Genomic DNA, 18035 nt, shown 5'->3' with positions numbered 1-18035 from the left:
TTTAATTACTTTTTTTGGTAAAAGGGCATGCATTACCTCAGATGGTAATGTCACTTTTTAATTAATTTTTTTGGTAAAAGGATATGCATTACCTCAGATGGTAATGTCACTTTTAAATTACTTTTTTTGGTAAAAGGGCATGAATTATCTCAGATGGTAATGTCACTTTTTAATTACTTTTTTTGGTAAAAGGGCATGCATTACCTCAGATGGTAAGGTCACTTTTTATTTATTTTTTTGGTAAAAGGGCATGCATTACCTCAGATGGTAATGTCACTTTTTAATTAATTTTTTGGTAAAAGGGCATGAATTATCTCAGATGGTAATGTCACTTTTTAATTACTTTTTTGGTAAAAGGGCATGAATTACCTCAGATGGTAAGGTCACTTTTTAATTACTTTTTTTGGTAAAAGGGCATGCATTACCTCAGATGGTAAGGTTTCATACCTTTTAATTACTTTTTTTTTTTTTTTCAGGAAGAAATGAGTGTATATTACCAAAAGAAATTGGTAACTGTTATGAATTCAAAGATCGCTGGTTTTATGATTCAGAAGAAGGTGAATGTCGAAGATTTTATTATAGTGGTTGTGGAGGAAATGAAAACAACTTTAATTCTCTTTTGGAATGCCAGAAAAGATGTGAAAAGCCAACATCTGCCAAAATTTTATCTGAGGAATTCAGGACTGGTTAGTTGGCTACAATAGTCTTAAGTACTGGGGATTAGTAAAATCAAGCACATTAATCATTTCAGATAACACTTAGTTTAACCTGTTGACTGCCAAGTATTTCAGCTGCTACAATACAACTCTAATGCTTCTTCATTTTGTAACTTTTTTTGTGAAGCCATTTTGGATCGAAAGTGAAACAATTTGTAAGTAAGTCAAATGCATGTATGGTGCTGTTATCTAACGTTGAAGTTAGGTATTATTGAGAACGAAATACCTCATCCATGGCACTGTATTACCGATCGGCTTGGATGAGTTATCTCGTCTACAGCACTGAACAGGTTAATGGTAGAGGAGTGAAAATTTCCAGAGTTGTAATTCTGATTTAAGTACAGCATGACTTCTTATTTTTTATTCTGATACCAATTTAATTATTATAAATAATTATATTTTCATAGATGTTACCATTATTAATATTTCAAAATTCTGTATGACAATTTAAAGTTATGATACAAGAGGGGTTTTAAGAGCTACAGTGTGTAAACAGTGAAAGGTAGCCAGGATATTTCTTATAGTTGCATGCTAACTGAGCTGACGTATCTGTACTCTGTATCCCAGTATTACACAAGTAAGGTGGATGATTCTTGTATTTTTGGATGAAAATGTTACTCAAATTGAAATATCATTTGATGTATGGATTTGTTGGAAAATATGGTAATAGGGTAAGAATACTGGAACTAGATAAAGATAACAAATAAAATGACTTAAGTTATGAAAATTTCAAATTACTGGAAAATAAGGTAAGAATTATGCTTAAAAATAAATAATTTGACAGTCTCAGTTTCCCACATTTCTTTAAAATTTCAGAAATTAGAATATTTTCCAACTGAACAATAGGTCACTATAAATTTTGTTTTACTCTTCCAAAATCTATATAAATGGTATTGGTTGTTACTAAATCATGGTCCACGTACCTTTATACTATATAATACAATAAATCCTTGTACATCAGAAAATGTACTTCCATTGTTGTTTAGGATCCTCTCTTTAGCAACACTTTTCATCACCACCAGTTATGGAGGTTTACTGGAGATATAACTAACTAACTGTTGCACATTTTACAGTGACTTAACCTGGTCAGTTGTTTTTGTAAATGACATCCTTAAAAATTTCAGTTATTTTTCTTTCTCTCAGAGTTTTGTTTCTTGAAAGAGGATAAAGGACCATGCAATGAGTTGAAGCTGAGATTTTTTTATGACAAAAGTGATGGAGTGTGCAAGGAGTTTCAATATGGTGGTTGTCGAGGCAATGAAAATCGCTTCAGAAGTAGATCAGAATGTGAAAATAAATGTGGAAACTCCCAGAGTAAGTTCAAAATTTGAGACATATGTCAGTTGCATGAGAAACGTTTTTTTGTTTGTTTTTTATACAGTTCTGCAAATAATAACACTTATGAACAAGTTTGTCTCTATGAACAACAGAAGTAATACCCATTTAAATACTCTTTGCTTTTCTGTTCTTAACAGATGCTTGCTTGCTTCCACAAATAAAAGGGCCTTGTCAAGGAACGTTTCCACAATGGTATTATGATCATAGGTCTGACCAGTGCATTGAATTTATGTATGGTGGATGTGAAGGAAATTCTAATAGGTTTAATAGCCGAGAAGACTGTGAAGACAGCTGTAAGCAGAGTACTACACCTTTGACTACACCTACAACACTTTCCATACAACCAGAAACCACAACTAAGGCTTTCTACAAAAAAATTGATCGTAAGAAAATTTATATAATTTGTTCCTCATATATTATTTCATTTATAGTAATATAGAGTTTGAAAATTACAGATTATTTATAAATGTATTACAGTCAGTGAATCTAAAATCAATCAAAATTGTTTTTCTTTGACTGATGAAACTACAATATTTTAGGAAGTGAATCACATGTGATTTAATTATCCTCTTTGTTGGTGTGTTATTTATTTTCAGTTATTTGATGAGCCAGAGAAACAATGTTATTATTACTTTCTCTTTTATGAACTATAATATTTGCTGTGTTATTAGCAGTACTAAGACATAAATATATTCGTTTTTATGTCAACTGAAATGATTTAAGTTGCATTATTCAATCTATATAGACATGTATATAAATTATCAGTCAATTTCATGTTATTTGCATGTTTTTCTCCAAAAAATTATTTTGCACTATCCAGCAAATTGTATAATATTAACACATTTGTTAAAATCAAATTTTAAATACATACACATAAATTTTTTTCATCCCAATATGAATAAATGTGAAAATTATGCAGAATATAACTCATTACTCTTTTCCAAGGTAACTAATGAGTTAAAATGTTTTTTCCATGAACATTGGTATTCTAAACATAAAAATTATTATTTATAACTCCTGCAAATGTAATAGTATTATCATATGTAAAGACATATTGAGTATATTTTATGTTACCCGTATATTATACATTTTAAAATGATTACATTATTCAAAATTTCACCAGAACAAGTTTGCACCTAGTAGCTTGTTGCATTGTATTTCTTCATTGACTTTGCTGAATTAACAAAACATAGTAACAATAAGGTAATCAAGCTTGAAGTGTTATGTAATATGAACTTCTGTGGTACCTTGGAAATTCAGTACACATATTTAAAATTGCTTCATAATTTTCTGCATAGTAAAAGTTATCATTTTATTTCAGTTCCTATAGATGTCTGTGCTCAACCCCTTGATAAGGGGCCTTGTAAGGCATTCTCTCCTCAGTGGTATTACGATGCTAGAAACAACATTTGCAAGAGATTCATCTATGGTGGCTGTGAAGGAAATAGGAATCGGTTTAAAGAAAGAAGTGATTGTGAACTTCGTTGTGTCAAAAAACCACCCAAGGGTAAAGTATATAAGTTTTTAGGTAAAGAATTATTTGAGACTAATTCCTGTATTTGTAATAATGTTATTGTTATTATGCATCTAGTATTTTGCCACAAAAACATTCAGAGAACTAGCTGACTGACAGTAGCATGCAAAGTGTTTAACAAACAAACAAAAATTTATTGATAAATCATCAGCTGCTCTGCTTAACTTGTGTTCTATTTTACTCAAATTACTCTAAAACACTAAAGACAATTTCAGACATTAGGCCACCCTCTCATAAATTCTTTCTGGCCAAACAACAATAAGCAAATCTACATTAAGAATACAGCTGACATCCCTGCCCCCTATAACAATATTGTCATACAAAGAAAATATTTTGTACATTAAACTTATACCTCCATAATTAACAATAAATTATCAGTAAACATTAATATTATAAATGTAAAATTACAATTGTTAAGCCATTAAAGTTCCCAAAATATTGAAATAAGTTCATTACCAGGCTTCTTTGCTAGAGTTTCATGTACTTTTGCTCATTTGTCAAAATAATTGTTTACCACCAAGATGCATTTATTCCTATTCTTGCTGTGTGGTAGAAGACCAAATACATCAGTAGAAACTCTCTAATGTGGTGCTCCAATACAATACTGCTGTCGTAATAATGTTGCTTTCTTCTTGAACCTTTTCATTCACAGCACAATTTGCATGATTTCTATCAATCCTTTACAGATTTCCATAATTCAATCACTAGTAATGTTCCCCAATTCTCTCAAAATCTCTCTCCATCATTTCCCTAATACTTTAGTGTCTAGCTGTTGGAAAGTTAGAGAAATGATGAAGTGTTTCTGACTGTTTCGATTCTAGTAGTACCAACAGTAGTTATCATACCATAATTAATTTGCAAGTACCCAATACATCTTTATCTCTGCACTGTACTGAGCAAGTGTTTGCCACAGAAGTTACACTATATCGTTCCTGATTCACTGAATAATCACCTTAATATTTGACTGCATTAGTTGTTGTTGTTTTTTATCATATATAGGTGACTCATCTTGTTTTCTACATTGTTTCACTTCAGGTTGACTGTCTTTATTATCTTCTGTTTTCTTCCTTTCACTGTGTTTATATTCTTTAGTAATATAGGTGTTTAGAACAATGCATTAGAACTATCATGGCTCTGTTCATTGTCCATTCACAATCTTGAAGTAGTACTTGCTGGGATCATTTTCCTATCTGGCCCTTTTGGATTGCAAACATTCCTCAAAGCACATCAACTTCAATGATTTTGTCAATGAAAACTATTAGCCAAAGAGGTATTGATTGGTATAACTTAGGGACTAACAACAGTTTGCTATAGTAGGTGGTTACATATTCTTTTCCTTAATGAATGTGTAATAACATAATACACATTGCAAAATCACTGGTACCTGTATCTGTTGTGAGTTGATTTTCAAGAATGGATTTCTCTTCTCTTTAGTTTCTTGAATGTTTACAGCAATCAGCAGTACAGCAAATATTGTTTGGTGTTTCCAGTAGTTTGTATGGGTGAGAAGTTATGTCAGAGGATTATTCTACAAATCAGTGATAATAAGAGTGGAGTTCCAAAAATCTGTTCTTACCTTAAACAAGTTTTGTGATGTTGGATACATCAGAACAGATACTGTCTTGTTTAACACTCCTACGAAAAGTGGGGCCTAATAGGCCCCAGAGCAACTTGAAAGGTTATTAATATTAGGCTAATAATTTTGTATTTAAATGAAATTGCCATTTAAATCCATTAATGAATGGATTAACGAGATTCCCACTGTCCCTATCTACTATCTAGCAAAACCACAGCCAGGGGAACGGGCTTGGAGAAATCAGGACTAGAAACGTCTTTTCGTAGGAGTGTTAAGTTTATAGACATTCCCTCTATAGTGACTACAAGTCTCAGGAAACTCATCCAGTGATGTAATAATATACACTTCTTGGGATATAGCTTAAGGTGCTATTTCCTTAATCAGTCCAGTACTTTTTCATTCAATGAAGAACATAGCTGATAGTCTTCTCACATGTGATTATGCTAAGTAGACAAGCATAACATGCCATAATAGCCTAGAATGAACACATTCCAATAATCTTAAATTAACAGGAGTATTACATAATCCAAGTTGTAAAACCTTCACAGATTTGGTTATACATCTTCTGTGGTAAGGTACCTTTATGTGTAGTCTTGGTATCTAAGTAATAAGTTCACTAGAGAAGGTATCTCAATATTCCATAAGAAATTTATGTAATTGATTAGCTTTGGTCATACACCTTCTGTGTAGTTCTGATATCTGAAGGAAACTGCTTCTTGCATACTTTGATGTAGAAGTAATATTTTTATTACTTCATAGTTTTGTGGTATTGAATCTTATGGTGATATCTTTACTTTTTAAGTTCACAATAATTCTTTTGCATCATAATCCTTCAGGATAAGTTGAAATGTTTGGGTCTATTCTCAGTCACTGGACCTAAAGTTGTTCATCATAAGTTTTGTTACAGGTATCTTAAATCTCAATGATAGAATAACTACCTATGTGTTGTCACTGGAAGCTCAACATATAGTGTTGTTACTATCACGTAATAAAGAGTAATTTCCAACTCATAGGTCGTGCAACTATTTGAATTAAGTCATGTTCTTGCATGAAGTCTGTTTCTAATATGTATGTTTCTATTGATGTCAATACAAACATATCATGTTGCATTGAGAAGCTTCTCACAGTTATGATGATTTCTAAGCTTTCTTTTGCTGCATTGCACAGCAATATGTCTGTGGATTTTCAACACTACAAACCAGGTTTTGATAGCCATGATGGGAAGCCCATTGTGTAGTTTGTGCTAAGCTTTAAATAAACTTTTTCTGGAATTTTATGACCACTTGATGTTTGACCAATTCATCCTCTTGCTTCATCTCTAGAGGTAATAACAATATCCCATCTTTTGTTATTATAGTGGGTCAAACACTATTGCAATTATTGCAAGAATTTTCAACAACAAAAATCATAAGTTTGTGGATTTTTTTTTTTAAATAATATATCCAACATCTAAGCATGCCCTCTACATTCCTACACTCAGTTACACAACAGCCTTCAGACATGTGGTCAGCTATCGGTCAGTAACCCTTTCTTTCTTTATGAACCTGACGATGACCAAAGAATGTTGAAACATTGTTTGATCCTCAACATAGAGCTTTTCTACCATACCAACCATTTATACATTTTTTTTCTCTACTAGTGGGTTTTCTCGTCATCATCGAATAAATTCCTAATTTCATTTGTGGCAAATGAAGTCTTCCCAGCTGAACTTCAACTTTCAAGTCCCACTAATTCCTGTTCACTAATATCTAGTAACTTCTTTTTTTTTGGTTCCTTTGACTTTTTGATTCTGGAACTCATCTTCAGGGAGTCATCTCCTTAACTTATTACCAGCTTTTGGTTCAACACAGCCTTGGCTATAATGACCATGTTTTTAATACTAATAGCAACTCCCGTTTTTGTCATCCTTTGTAAAGAGTTTTCACTACATGCAGCCGATTGTCTGCAGCTCCTGGCAACATACCATTTTATTTTACAGTTTGAAACATCAACTGTTTTAGTAGTTTGCTCATATCTTTCTAAGTAAATACTTAACTGTTTAATCATTTTACTTCTTCTGAATTTCCATTAGAGAGAACTGATGTTTCCATGCTGTTTGATGTGCTTATACTTGGATAGTGTTTTACTTGTTCGTCTGCAATTTTAATTGATGAAATTTCCATTTCCAACTGACTTCTTCATTGAAAAATGTTGATTTACTTTGATTTAGCATAATTCAGAAACTCTCATTTATTATGGCAACTATAAATTTCATAAATCACATGTCAATAAATCTTTCATATAAAATGGATAAAATGGATAAGATAACTGACAAGTTCTTCCACATGTTCACCAAATTTAACTAAAGTATCTTTCTTCTTTATTGTTCTACTCTTAAAGTTTGCTTTAGAATTTTGCTTTCAGTGTGATGCTTCAAATCTCTGATAAGGTAATCATCTCTATGCTTTTGTTAAAGCTTAATGTGGTCATTGTAAATATGAATAGCACGTTCTTCACCATTTCACCCATTCACCTTGGAAGATCTTCCAAATTTGCATCATATATCTTCCATAATACCTTTAACCACAATCTAATCTTGTTGAACCGGCATGTTAACTTTTAATAACTTTTGTGATGTGGAGGTGTAGTGCAGAAAAGCACTCTTGCTATAGATGGTACAACAGTAGTGGTAACGTGTAGAAAAGATCAGTTCTCCTATTATATATTGCATAGTTACGTTATTACCTCCACTACCACAGGTGAATGGAAGATATGTTTTCACCCTTTTGTGTGTGTGTATGTGTTTGTTCTCAAATGGCTAAATGAATTTGGATACAAGATGTTATACATTTGCACTATCACTTAACTTGTAATATTCCAGCTACAAACTACTTGTAATATTAAAAAACATATTGTAATAATTTCTAAAATAAAAGTAGAAAACATTTGATTTACATTTGAACAATGACTCAACTATAGTACAGAAGTTACAAACTATTTATACTATTAAAATATTGTAATGATTTATAAAATAAAAGTAGAAAACATTTGGTATACATTTGAACAATGACTCAACTATAGTACAGAAGTTACAAACTATTTATACTATTAAAATATTGTAATGATTTATAAAATAAAAGTAGAAAACATTTGATTTACATTTGAACAATGACTCAACTATAGTACAGAAGTTACAAACTATTTATACTATTAAAATATTGTAATGATTTATAAAATAAAAGTAGAAAACATTTGGTACACATTTGAACAATGACTCAACTATAGTATAGAAGTAACAAACTATTTCTATAATTAAAAAATATTGTAATGATATGTAAAATAAAAGTAGAAAACATTTGGTACACATTTGAACAATGACTCAACTATATATAGATGTAAAAAACTATTTATAGTATTAAACATATTGTAATTATTTATAAAATAAAAGTAGAAAACATTTGGTATGCACTTGAACAATGACTCAACTATAGCACAGATCTAACCAAGTATTTATAGTATCAAAAATATTGTAATGGTATAAAAATAAAAGTAGAAAACATTTGTTTTATATTTTAACAATGACTCATCAATAGTATAGAAGTAACAAAGTATTTATAGTATTAAAAATATTGTAATTACATACAAAATAAAAGTAGAAAACATTTGGTATACATTTGAACAATGACTCAACTATAGTACAGAAGTTACAAACTATTTATACTATTAAAATATTGTAATGATTTATAAAATAAAAGTAGAAAACATTTGGTTTACATTTGTACAATTACTCAACTATAGTATAGAAGTAACAAACTATTTCTATTATTAAAAAAATATTGTAATGATATTTAAAATAAAAGTAGAAGACATTTGGTATAGATTTGAACAATGAATCAACTATAGTATAGACGTAACAAACTCTTTATATTATTAAAAATATTGTAATGATTTACCAACTGAAAGTAGAAAACATTTCGTATACATTTGAGCAATGACTCAACTGTAGTATAGATGTAATAAACTATTTATGGTATTAAAAATATTGTAATGATTTATAAAATAAAAGAAAACAGAGTGTAAGAAAAAGGTATAATTATTTTTCTTCATCACACAGAAATATTTATTTGGGCACAAATGAATTTGGATATACAGACATGCACTATGTACAATATATTTCTATTGTACATTTCATAGTTTATTGGGTTTAAAACACACATTTTCAGAAATAAAAACTTTCTGTATTTCATCATTAAATTTTTTACATTGAAGATATATTGATTAACACTGTACTCTTATCTTTATACTTGTATCAGAAGTTAAGGTTGATAAAGTGTCTGAAAAAGAACAAGAGGAAATATCTACAACTGTACTACCAGAGGGACCCACCTGTCCTTCAACAAATTGTGCTCAAATTCGATGTACATTTGGAATAGATGAATATCTTGATAAACAAGGCTGTACTCTCTGTCGTTGCTTTGACCCTTGCCAGGTAATTACTCTCTCATTATAAATTCTTTGAAAAGGATATTATATACAATGAAATGTCTATATTGACTGACCACTTTATTAGGGTCTCTATACAACCATACATTTGTATAACACTCAATTTATTTGTATATGAGAAATAGACTGGTTATTTCACATGATTGCTTGAGCCTACTAAATTTAAAGATGTAATCAGTGTACAAGATAACAGATAAGAGGTAGAATCTCTGACTTTTGAAGGAGCATAATAGTTGGTGCTCACCAAGTATGAGCTTTATTATTATGACCATTTCTTTGATGGTCTTTTGAAAGACATCTTACAACAAAATTTTCAGCTGTTACTGTTGAAAGAAAATGTGGCTTCCATGATGAGAAACTCTGCTGCTATCCACTGGTTACCGACTGAGAATTAAAGACTATTTCAAAACATTTTAAACACAACAGGGATCATACAGTGCCCCAATTAACTAATTTCTTCAACATTAATAAAGACTTGCCTACTTTCAGCTGTGCAAAAGATACATACACGTGTATTTATTATAAAATGAAAGTCAACACAGATGTTATTTCTACCTTGTAGCATTTATAGATATTAAGTTAAAATAAATTTAAGTTTTCTTAAACAACTTGTATTAGATGACATTCAAATGAAGACATGCTAGACTTTTCTTGCAACATTTCTTCTTACAGGAATATACTTGTGATGAAGGAGAGCGATGCGTTGTGAGAGTTTACTACAATGAGGATGAAGATCCCAAATCAGAAACTGTTTGCCGAAAAAGTATGGTTTGGATTACTGTTATCCTGAAAGTCTGTAATTGTTTATTAGAAAGAATAAAGTAACTTTCATACAGTTAGACATCATTATCATAAGTAATATGAAACAGTGCACTAGTGCACTTTGTAATCAACTAAGAAAGATGAGTATAAATCTAAAGAAGGTATTTCTCATTCAGGACATCACAGGAAATGTCTTGTGATACTCACTTTAAACATTCCTTGTCCCATTAGTTTTGTTCTAAACAACCAAAGATTCCAGCTTTACAAGATGATAATATAATTATGGTTTGCATTATATCTTTAAGAGAAGCATACAGGAACAAAATTTATGTATATATGCTTTGTATAACAATTATATGATCACCCATTTTTCTGTAATTTAATCTTTCCTAGCTAGTTTGATTTTCTAGCTAACCACCAGGTGTCTCAAAGTTAGCAGTCACTGAGTACTTCTTGAATAAATGAATAATGCATTGTAGCTGGTGGGTGATAAGTATAGGCATTAGGTTTGATTTCATACAAGGTACAAATAAATATATTTAAATACAGGTTATGCAGTGAAGGGTTAAGCACACACACCACCAACTCGAAGAATTTTTATGTGAAATCAAGAAACTCACACACACTAATACAAACACAAAATAATTTTTATTACAGGCTATTGATCAGTTCCATTACATCAAAGTTTCCAAAGTTATCTTGAAATAATCCAAAATCAAAACTATCAATTTCTTTATATTGGATACTGATATGTTTATTTATCAGACCTTCTACAATGTTCATTAACATAAACACTATATTAAACAGCTTATCTATTGAAATAACATGAGAAATTCCTTCAGTTATAGTTCCTCTAGTGCAATTGTGACAGCAAACCTTCGAATATATCTCATAATAGTTCTATAATATCTTTTACTGGTCTGAATAAATCTTCAATACACTTAATATTTTTTAATTTTCTCTCTCTTCAGATAATATACATTATGAAACTAGATCAGAGATTGCATTATCTACAAAAAAGTTGGTGCAATGAATAACCTCAGTGGTTTGTAACACAACCATACTGACTTCTGGATGGTAGCAAGTCCACTAGTAGGTCTGGATCAGCAAGAGCAGAATGTTTCCTGAAAATACAATGTTTCATATACATTTTTCCATGTCATTATAAGTTCTCAACAAGTGCAATGTATCTATTCATGCAACTAGTTCTTTTAACTTAACTGGTACAAGTGGATTTTTCCACCAAACTAAAACCATAAGTAATTGGTGTATACACCCAAGATTACTAACTATTGTCTTTTCAAGAAATAACTGTCCACTTCAAAGTCTCATTAATTGTTTTTTATGAAGTTGCTTTCAGAAATTATGACTTATAATATAAATGCTCATAGCTTTCTCTCATGAAATCACGTCTGCTCAGTGATGGTGGACACAAGTGTTGGTTTCCATACTTCTTGGGTCAAGGTCTGGAATGTATATCCACCTCACTCATGTAATGTGGTTTGTGTCATCCTTATTTGGTAAAGTGTTTCATTAGTCAGTGTCACACTTTTTTTTCAACTTCCTTTAGGTTTCTATTATATATTTGGAGTCAAATATTTCTTCACTTCCCGATATAATACTTTATATATGAAATATATAAAGCTCCATTCCTCAAAATCCTTATAAACTGCATTTTAACAAATGTTTAATTACATAAATTGTGCTCTTCTTGTTTTGGAGCCAAACAGACAGACAGCCAATGATGAACACTTGGAATACTTGTAACTGTGTATATATCTTATGTTTATAACTCAGTAAAAAGAAATCCTGGTCATATATTCTGTAAATCCATGGTTTGAGTACAATGGAGAGTATAAGCATTTTACCAATTTCCAAAAACACATAGAAACTATACAGTAAGTTATACATACAATAGTAATAACTGAATTACAATCTGGATGCAATAGTAGAATATCTGATAAAGGATGAAAGTGTAATACATTTAAAATTAACACCAGGATGATGAGGTACTAACCCTAATTTATAAGTGTAACGGCTGGTATTTTTCTGTGATATAGTTCCATGATGAAAACACAGGGTACACTAAACATTTTTGAACATGATTTTAAAGACAATTTTATCTTCATGTGAATTTAATTTTTAATTAAAATGTATACCTGATATTGTTGTTGTGTTTGTGAATTACTGTTTCATTGTGTGTACAAAGAAAAAGAATGCTGTTCTCTGAGATCTGAAGACATAATATTTCTAGGATATCAACAGTGAAAATGAAACATATAGTTGGTAATCTGTGTTTCAAAGAGAGGAAAATAAAAAAGATCGAATCTTAGAAACAGTATTGAGTCGTTTCAACTTCAGACTGATAATGTTAACAGAATGATAGTTTTATGCATGACAAAATGAAAGACTTAAAACAACTCAATGCTATGTGCTTATGATATAACGAATTAAACTTAAAAATATACATTTTAAGAAAAAGACAGTATTACAAATACCTAGAATAAATAAATGTGAAAGTAATGATTTAAATCACTATTTTTTGAAGATATTGTTTATCCAGTTCAAAACTCAGATAAATATTGTATACTACTTACAGTTGAACAATAATTTTAAAACTATTAGACAGTGGTTTGTCTTTTATCACATTCATCTATCAAGAACTCCTATTACATCTAATTAGTTGGCTTTTATACCTTGAATTCTTACACAGAAAGGAAGCCTGGTGAGTGTCCTACAGATAGCTTTGTGGCAGATGAACCATTAAAGGTATCCAGAAGAGACTGCAAGGATTATTGCCACGATGATGCAGACTGTATCGGGGGTAACAAATGTTGTTTTAATGGATGTGCCAACATATGTACAGAACCAGCTTTAACAAGTTAGTTTCTTGCTTTCTATAGACAGTAATTATTAAAATATTTCTTTTTTTTCATTTAATTAATGGTTTTAATATGATACATAATGGTTTTTATTTCAAAACGTGACAAATACAAATCATATTTGGCACAACTTAAAGAAGAGTGGACAGTAACATTTCCACTGCTTCATATCATATATCATAAGGTTGATAGTATTTTAATAACATTTATTTTTGTAACCAGCCCATTAAAAACATTTTTTAAAAGTAATTTACCACAAAAATGCTATTTTCGATTATGATCAATATTATATTACTGTTATTATACATTTTTTATACTTGAAACCAATAATGGTCTTGTAGAAATCAATGTGTTTACAATTATTTATAATCTTAAAGTGATGTAATATCATACCTACCACTTATTAAGGAATCATGCTTCATCAGTTTTGATATCATACACCATATAATTTGCATAAAAACGATCACTAGAGTAAGTTTTATTATATGATATTTGATGCACATTTAAAAGTACTACAACTGTCATAGTTCTAAGTGTTTTTTATTACATCAATAAACAATCTATACAAGATTCAGGTGAATTAAAACACTGGTTTTGGCCCTTAAAAAAATGTGTAAGAAACATTTAAGATTTGTACTTTCCTTGCACTTTTCAAGAATATTCAAAGGGAAATGAATTTTAGTCTTTACGTTACAGTACAAGTTTTAACATAGAAATTTATTGCAGCATAATGCAGTAATCTGTGGTATAAAGCTAGTACATAGTTACCTGATCACTGCAACAACAGTGTTTCTTTACTGGTGGAATAAAAGAAATGAGATATAACGTAGAAATCAAAGTAAAAATAAAACAATTGGGAAAAAAGTTGATTATCTAATGATATACTATTGCATTGCAGTGTCACTATTTCATAAAGAGTAGTAAACAGACAACAGTATTGAAATGATATGTAAAAAAAAAAGTTGTATTTAAGTAAAAACAAATAAAACCGAACTTCATTTTATTTGTTATTGTTGTTTCTGAATTAAGCACAAAGCTACACAATGGACTATCTGTGCTCTGCCCACCACGGGTATCGAAACCCAGTTTTTAGCATTGTAAGTCAGCAGACATACTGCTGAACCACTGGGGGGGCTTCATTTTATTTAGAAATAACTAAAACTAAAACATGCACAACCAGCAAAATGTACAAAACAGGAAGTGAAGACAAGAATTCACAAACAAGTCTTGACTCCAGCTGAACAGAGATTACTATCTTCACTTTGAACACAGATTAAAAATCTTCCATAAAACTGTCAAAACTAAATTCGTAACTCGTCTTCTCTTTGTAGCTCACCAGAGATTTCTAAAAACTGGATCATAAGAATCTGGAAGTATCTTTACTCTGTGTGATACCTTGTTTTATATTTAAAGGAACATTGCGTGATGAACAACTGTTTCATCAAACAGTAAATAGTTTTTGTGATTTAATATCAGTACAGAAGGTAAAAAATTTTATTGACTCTAGCAAATGATCTCAACTGGATTTTGAATTGATTCAAATTAGAATTCAGGCTTTTTTTTTAATTTTATAAATGAAATATACACTAAGTATGGTTTGGATTGTTTGAAATTTTGTACCAAGCTATGGGAGAGCTATCTCCACTGGTCATCCCTAATTTAGCAGTGATAGACTAAAAGGAAGGCTTACACTAATGAATTGTGAGATATAGGGTATTCACATACAACAAATGTAATCTTAAAATTGTTTAATGCTTGTTACGTAACACAATAGGACTGATGTAATTTCAAGTTACTTCTAATGAAGAACTAAGAGTTCTTAAAGACACTTGCTGTATAAAATAATGAAACTTGCTTTGTAATATAAAATCACTTCTATCCTGAGAAAGAAATATATTTAATCAGTGATCAAAAACTTGCTTGTTAAAAATTATTTTACTTTATTTCAGCAACACCTGTTCCAACAACAACAGAATTAGTACCTCAAGAGATAATTGTGAAAACAGAATCACAGGTAACTTTAAATTGTTTAAGTCAGGATGTAGCAGTCAATACAGTGCAGTGGAAAAAGGATAAACTGCCAGTGAAGTTAACAACCAAAAGATTCCAGCTTCTCTCAAATGGATCTCTCCAAATAAACTCAGTAAAGATTGAGGATGCAGGGCTGTATAAATGTGAATCAGAGAAGGAAATGGAGTCTCACTTATTTCACTCAATCAATTTGATTGTTCAAGGTTAAGAGACTTTAATTTATCTAATTGAAAATTTTTGCAACTGTTACAGAATAGTCTCATACTTAACACTATTTATTACTTTTAGTCATCATTGTAGAATTTTAGTAGATCTTATGGTAGAAGTTGTTATGTAGACATGTTTTTTTAGTTTATTTGATTATAATTGTTCAAAGTCATATTTATATCTCACTGTAGAATAAACCATAAATTTTTTGGGGGTGGGGCAATATTTTCCAAGGGGAGGGGTGAGGAATGTGAAGTCAATAAAATATTCATATACATATAATGAATTAATAAAAATGCCAACAAGATATGTTATACTTTCAAAGATTAACACAGGAACATTACTTGATCATATAATATACCTGTTTAATGCTGGTTAAAGGTTACTGTAAATATTCCAAACATTTTACTTTGGAAAACATTTCAAAAGTATCTGCTAAATTTATATCCATCAATACATTTTGGTAATGGTTTCACACAATCTAGGATTTGTATAATTGAAATTAGAAAAATAGAACTTCAATCAAAGTCACTTAATTACCGAGTCCTGTAGATTGTACCTGCTAATATATGCATGCACTACATATTTGTACATGATCTGGATAGCTGGACCAACATACATTCTGGAATTTAGATTCATGATAAAACGTATAAAGTGGTGTGCTAAAGTTTAATGGTGTGAATCCATATAATATCTGAGAGTCTGGTTTATTTCTGATAAATTAAAGTGTGAAGGTCAAAAACCCCCACATCCTTCTAAATATCCACCACTGTTGTAGTGGGAGGTTCTATAAATAACACCATATGGAAATGATATTTTGGTAAATACGTTTAACACCCTCTAACATTTAACATCCATTTTACTGTATTTGAATTATACATACAGTAAGTCAGTTCATAGAATTTAATATACTGAAATGATAATGGGAGGGGAAAAGTTTTCCAGGGTGTGCCTCTTGTCCCCCCCCTCAAGGATGCCCATATCAACCATTTTTCTGACTAATACTGTAGTTAATACGTTTAGTAATGTCTCTAATTATTGTTGTATCAATTTCAAATTACTCTGGGCACAGTTATTACACTATAGCTTGGAACTTAATTGTACGCACTCAATATTGAACCTATTCCAATTACTTCTATCATTGTTCACAAAAGTATGGAAGTGGAATTTCAAAAAGTGAAAATAATTACGACATTAAAGCAGTGGCCTGACACTGGTAAGTTATTGTAGTACCAGTACAGAATTTTAGAATATTGAAAATATTATGGAGTAGACAGAGCTAGTATGATATCAGATCTTTCATATCATGTTGACGCTGTTTTAGTTTAAGTTTGAATACTTAAACCATTAATACTTGAATACGATCAAAATGTTGTACTTGTTCCAGAAACAAGTATTCCTTATCATAAGAGTTGTAACTTGTAATAAAGTAATGCTGATGCTATGTTAGGTATTGTCCTTATTAGCTCTATTCTTAACAGTACTGAATGGACACAGTTAGTATTTTCTTTCAGCCTACTTTACTGAGCTGATCCTGTAGTTTGTAAAGACACAACACTGTTAAATGCTGACAGTTTGTAAATTGATTTAACCACACTAAACTGTGTATGTGTTATTCCATGCTCTCATTCATTTAAGTCATATACGTGTTCAAGTACAAGTTAAGATAACTTTAACCTGTTACAAGTCACTGTCTTAAAGGATTTATTTATGTTAATTTATTTAGTTAGAATGGTAGTAGCTAAAGATAGTACTTCTACTTTATTTTGATGTTACTGTGTTGAGTTAGTACTGTTGTACATACAGATAGTACTATATTTTGATATTACTTGAGTTGAGTTGCTACTGTTGTACGTACAGATGGTACTATATTTTGATGTTACTGTGTTGAGTTGCTACTGTTGTACATACAGATAGTACTATATTTTGATATTACTTGAGTTGAGTTGCTACTGTTGTACGTACAGATGGTACTATATTTTGATATTACTTGAGTTGAGTTGCTACTGTTGTACGTACAGATGGTACTATATTTTGATGTTACTGTGTTGAGTTGCTACTGTTGTACGTACAGATAGTACTATATTTTGATATTACTTGAGTTGAGTTGGTACTTTTGTACGTACAGATAGTACTATATTTTGATACTGTGTTGAGTTGCTACTGTTGTACATATAGATAGTACTATATTTTGATATTACTTGAGTTGAGTTGCTACTGTTGTACATACAGATAGTACTATATTTTGATGTTACTGTGTTGAGTTGGTACTGTTGTACGTACAGATAGTACTATATTTTGATGTTACTGTGTTGAGTTGGTACTGTTGTACGTACAGATAGTACTATATTTTGATGTTACTGTGTTGAGTTGGTACTGTTGTACGTAGAGATAGTACTATATTTTTATGTTACTGTGTTGAGTTGCTACTGTTGTACGTACAGATAGTACTATATTTTGATGTTACTGTGTTGAGTTGGTACTGTTGTACGTACAGATAGTACTAT

At 30.5% G+C, this 18035-nt stretch overlaps 1 protein-coding gene and 1 long non-coding RNA gene across 2 annotated transcripts in view; one reads left to right on the top strand and one right to left on the bottom strand.

The window, feature by feature from the left end:
- LOC143229313 (papilin-like) overlaps nucleotides 1–18035 on the top strand; it is a 114254-nt gene that overhangs the window by 94005 nt on the left and 2214 nt on the right. Inside the window, exons 25-32 of the mRNA XM_076461487.1 lie at nucleotides 477–686; nucleotides 1860–2030; nucleotides 2192–2437; nucleotides 3376–3561; nucleotides 9457–9632; nucleotides 10319–10409; nucleotides 13122–13289; nucleotides 15240–15524. Of these exons, the coding sequence (XP_076317602.1) occupies nucleotides 477–686; nucleotides 1860–2030; nucleotides 2192–2437; nucleotides 3376–3561; nucleotides 9457–9632; nucleotides 10319–10409; nucleotides 13122–13289; nucleotides 15240–15524 (1533 nt within the window). The remainder of the gene's footprint in view (nucleotides 1–476; nucleotides 687–1859; nucleotides 2031–2191; nucleotides 2438–3375; nucleotides 3562–9456; nucleotides 9633–10318; nucleotides 10410–13121; nucleotides 13290–15239; nucleotides 15525–18035) is intronic.
- LOC143229317 (uncharacterized) lies at nucleotides 11040–13240 on the bottom strand. Its single transcript, XR_013015787.1, has 2 exons — nucleotides 13105–13240; nucleotides 11040–11532 (listed from the first exon to the last, which is right to left on the bottom strand). It is a non-coding gene; the product is annotated as an uncharacterized LOC143229317 (long non-coding RNA).

The sequence above is a fragment of the Tachypleus tridentatus genome, chromosome 1 (genome assembly GCF_004210375.1).
Source record: "Tachypleus tridentatus isolate NWPU-2018 chromosome 1, ASM421037v1, whole genome shotgun sequence".
Lineage (NCBI taxonomy): Eukaryota > Metazoa > Arthropoda > Merostomata > Xiphosura > Limulidae > Tachypleus > Tachypleus tridentatus.
The sequence above is the reverse complement of the archived record's forward strand: the minus strand, read 5'-3'. Positions and strand labels throughout refer to the sequence as shown.